Here is a 3,811-nt window from a genome sequence, read left to right on the forward strand (position 1 = left end):
CTGTGTGGATTCAGGGGTCACTTTTGAAGATAAAAGGGAATTGGCAAGGAACTTATCAGGTTTGCAGGCCATGTGATTTGGCCCTTTATGAGCAGCCAGGCAAACAGAGTGAATTCCTGGCCGCCAGCAGAGCCCCAGCTCAGGGTCCTGCCCCCTCATCCCCCCCCAACCACACCGCCTGCTGCGCAAAGGACAGAGCTGCACCCACACCAGGCGATTGCAGCACACACAATGCCAAATGTCTTTTTTATTTTTATCAAATAACTTCCAAAAGGAAGGAAAGGCTTTCCTCATTGTTAGGAACAAACAAGTCTTTGGTGTCACTGAAAATAAAAGGAGCTGGGTAGAGACAAAGCCAGAAAGAGGGTGGGTGGGGGAAGAGGTGGACTCGGAAATGTGGACTCTCTCACAAGCGTGTGCACACTTGCACAGGCCACGTGAAAAGCCACGGAAAAGAAAAGGGAGAGGAGAGCATTTGCTACGGTACAAATGAAGGCACAATCCAATATGAACAGTAGACAGCTATTTACAGCCAGAGAACCAGAAGGTCGCTGGCTCCCTCGGAGGAAGAGAACCCAGAGCCCTGGCCACAGGGGTGGGGGGCACTCCCAAGTCCTGACCCAAAGTCCAGAGGCCGAAGGGTGGGTGGGCCGCCAGCCCCTCGCCTGCTTTCACCAAGGCCTCCAAACCGAATCTGCCGAAAGCGATGGGGCGCCAGACGCAGGAGAGACCGAGGCAGCGGGGGGCAACGCCGACCCCATGCCCCCGTCGGCGTAGAGGGGGATGACGGCGTTGCTGTGCGGGGGCCCAAAGGCCGTGCTGGGGATGAGGAAGGCGAACTGCCCGTCGGAGGCTGGCACCAGCTGGAAGCCTCCGTACACCTTGGTGCTTTCCCCGGCTGGGCTGCCCAGCTTGCAAGGCACGACGCTGGCCGTAGGGGGCACCGCGCCCGCTGGGATCTGCACTAGGGGCTGCCCGAAAGAGGGGCCGTGCTGGCCCCCAGGGGGCGCAGGGTGGGGTGGCAGCGGCAGGGCAGCGGAGGACGGCTGAGGGGCGGGATAGTTCATGGCGTTGATCTGGCTCATGCAGCTGGCCAGGTGTCCGAGGAGTCGGGTTCGCACCTCGGCGTTCACCCCCTCGCAGGTGGAGAGGAAGCGGGTCACCTCGTTCATGCACTCGTTGAATCCGGCCCGGTATTTACCCAGCACAGTGGGGTCTGTATTCAGCGCGGCTGGAGGAAGAAGGGACGGAAAGAGGCAACCGTCAGAAAGACAGAGAGACACAAGAGCCCGGAGCATGCAGCCTTGGGAAGGAGGGAGAGACAGCCAAGAAAAAGTGTCACGGGGCTGAACAGGAGGGACACACACACACACACACTCTGCAGTGGGTTGGTCTAGATGGTGCTTGGGGTCCCTTCGAATTCTAGGACTCAAGGGCATAGATCTCTGCAGCGCAGAAGCACCCTCCATTCAGAGGCTGCCTGCCAAGGTTGCACACAGCTTTAAACAAAGGGAAGCCTTAGCAAGGAGAAGGGGGGGGGGCGGCTCTCGCCTCCTACAGCAGGAGCAGCAGGATGTGTCCCGTTTGCTTCTCATTATCCCGTCCCCATTTCCTCTGCCTGCAAGCTGCCACCCTCTCCCTTCTCTCTCCCCCCCCCCACCTCTTTTCCGGAACAGTAACAACTTGGAGTTGTGGCTATAAATAAGACCCAGACCGTGGGAAAGGCCGCCTGCGCCAAGTCAGTAAAACACAGCTTGAATGGCATTCAAAACCGCAGGCGGAAGTCTGGAAGAAATCACCTCTGGAGAGGGAGGGGGAGCAGGGAGGGGGGCAGGGAGGGGGGGCACGCGTTCTCTCTCTCGCGAGCGCACAGCCCGGCCAGCCACTCACCCGTCATCTGCGCTCGCTGCAGGTTTCTCAAATGCTTGACTGTCATTTCTAATATGTCCGCTTTCTCCAGCTTCGAGTGCCGGGAGCTCTGCAAGGCAAGGGGGGGGGGGGGAGAGAGTGAGCACCAGGGGGCGACACGCTGGGGGGGGGGCGAGGGAGAGAGTCTGGGCACAGGAGGATCTCAAAGGAGGGATGAATCTCAGCTGGAAAGCGGAGGAAGACCCTCACCCCCAGGTCCCAGAAGGGTAGCAGACGCTGGTCGGCATTTTCCTTGGCACAGAAAAAGGGGGCTGGCAGGTCACCCCCAGGCAAGTCCACAAGGCTATCCCCACTAATTGTGAGGGTGGGATTTATCGTCGGGGTGCTTAGATATAGTACTTAATAAAGAACATTTAATTAATTGATATTTAACAATAATTAATAATAACAATAATAGCAACAAGGACGTGGGAAGACTTTGGACACTGGAAGGCCATGGGGCTCCTGGCTTTTTGAAGTGGGGGGAGGGCACACCTCTCAGGGTGGTGGTGAGAGTGACGTCCCGCAGCCTTCCCGGGCAGGGCGGCGTTCTGCCTTCTCGAAAGCACAGCCTGCCTGGGGGCCGCCCGGCCTTCGGGAGCCGGAGATGGGGGACCCTTTCCCGCGAAGGCCGATGCCCCCCCCCCGCCGCCCGGGAGGCTCCTTTCTCGGGGCCACTTACGTCCTTCTTGAGCGCGTCCAGGATGAGCGTCTTGAGCTGCCCGAGGCTCTCGTTGATCCGCGCGCGCCGCCGCTTCTCCATGATGGGCTTGGACGACTGCAAGAGACAAGCGCCCGTCAGACCCGCAGGAAGGAGGGAGGGAGGGGGGAAGGGGGGAGACGGGGAGGGGAGCGGAGAAGAGCGGCCCCCGACGCCCCGCCGGCGGTTACCTTCCGGTGGTCCGAGGCCGTGCGGGGCTTGTCGGGCGTGGCGTGGATGCTGGCCGGCGTGGCGGCCACGGGCGACGAGGAACTCTTCTCCATCAGGTCGGCGGGCATCCTGGCCCCCAGAGAGGCTTGGCGGGGCAAGCCGCCAACGCCGCCGCGAACCCCTCGAGTCGTGGGAAAAAGCGTCCGCGGCCGTCGAGGGCGCCAGGCGAGCGGCTCTCCGGGCGGTGGCGAGTCCAAAGGAGCCGGAGCTGCGGCGTCTGCTTCCCAAGCGGCCCTGGCAACCGGGACGCGCACGGCCAGGCGGGCGGGAGGGCGGGCGAGCGCGGTGGAGCAGCCCGGAGGGACGGGGCGGGTCACAGGCGGCGGCTGCCTGGCGCGCGCTCTCCGTCTGCTGCTGCTGCCTCCCTGCGCGGCGCAATCCCGGCCGCCTCCCCGCCCGGCGGCGCCTATTTATAGGCTGCGCTGCACGCGAACGGCTCGTGTGAAACTTCCCAAACTTTCTTTCCCACAGTGACTTTCAGCCAATGGGAGCCGGAGGCACGCGGCCCCGCTCGTGGACGGCGCGCCCCCATTGGCCGCCCGGCGCAACGCCCGGCGGCCAATGGCGCGCGCCCGGACACCCCCCCTCCCCGCCACCCCGGGCACCAGGGGCCGCCCTGTCAATCACCAGCCGCTCGCTTGGCTTTAACCCTTGCCGCGCCGCGCGCTCGGACACCCGACGGGTTCGGGGCTCCGCCTCGCAGACGGATCTCGGGGGCTCGCTCTCCGGAGGGGGGAGCTTTTCCCCGGAGAGCACCCTGTGCGGCAGTTAAATGGGGATCCGCTAAGGATCCCCTGCCGCCCACCGACGGGGCCGGAGAGGGTCGCTGGCGGGTGGGGGGGAGGAACCCCCTTAGCTGGTGTCCTGCTCTCGTGAATGCAGGATGCGGAGAGCTGGGGAGGAGGCGCACCTGTCCGTCCCTGCACCTCTCGAAGATGCTGTCGAGCCGGAGCGCAGCCGCCTCTTCGCGGC

At 63.2% G+C, this 3,811-nt stretch overlaps 1 protein-coding gene across 1 annotated transcript; it reads right to left on the reverse strand.

The window, feature by feature from the left end:
- Positions 1-229: 229 nt before the first annotated feature.
- On the reverse strand, positions 230-3,227 carry HES1 (hes family bHLH transcription factor 1). The gene is made up of 4 exons (XM_083441059.1): positions 2,800-3,227; positions 2,591-2,686; positions 1,891-1,978; positions 230-1,231 (listed from the first exon to the last, which is right to left on the reverse strand). Exons 1-4 carry the CDS (start codon positions 2,905-2,907, stop codon positions 672-674), a joined length of 852 nt encoding a protein of 283 aa, XP_083297185.1. The 5' UTR covers positions 2,908-3,227; the 3' UTR covers positions 230-671.
- Between the last annotated feature and the right edge of the window lie 584 nt (positions 3,228-3,811).

This window comes from Podarcis tiliguerta (genome assembly GCF_965153285.1).
Source record: "Podarcis tiliguerta genome assembly, chromosome: 5".
NCBI lineage: Eukaryota > Metazoa > Chordata > Lepidosauria > Squamata > Lacertidae > Podarcis > Podarcis tiliguerta.

Excerpts from the sequence above, each read along its gene's own strand:
- HES1 (XM_083441059.1), bottom strand. The coding sequence starts at position 2,907 with ATGCCCGCCGACCTGATGGAGAAGAGTTCCTCGTCGCCCGTGGCCGCC. Across the intron at positions 2,687-2,799 it reads CGGCCTCGGACCACCGGAAG|TCGTCCAAGCCCATCATGGA; the intron begins GTAACCGCCGGC and ends TGTCTCTTGCAG. Across the intron at positions 1,232-1,890 it reads GCAGCGAGCGCAGATGACGG|CCGCGCTGAATACAGACCCC; the intron begins GTGAGTGGCTGG and ends TTCTTCCTCCAG.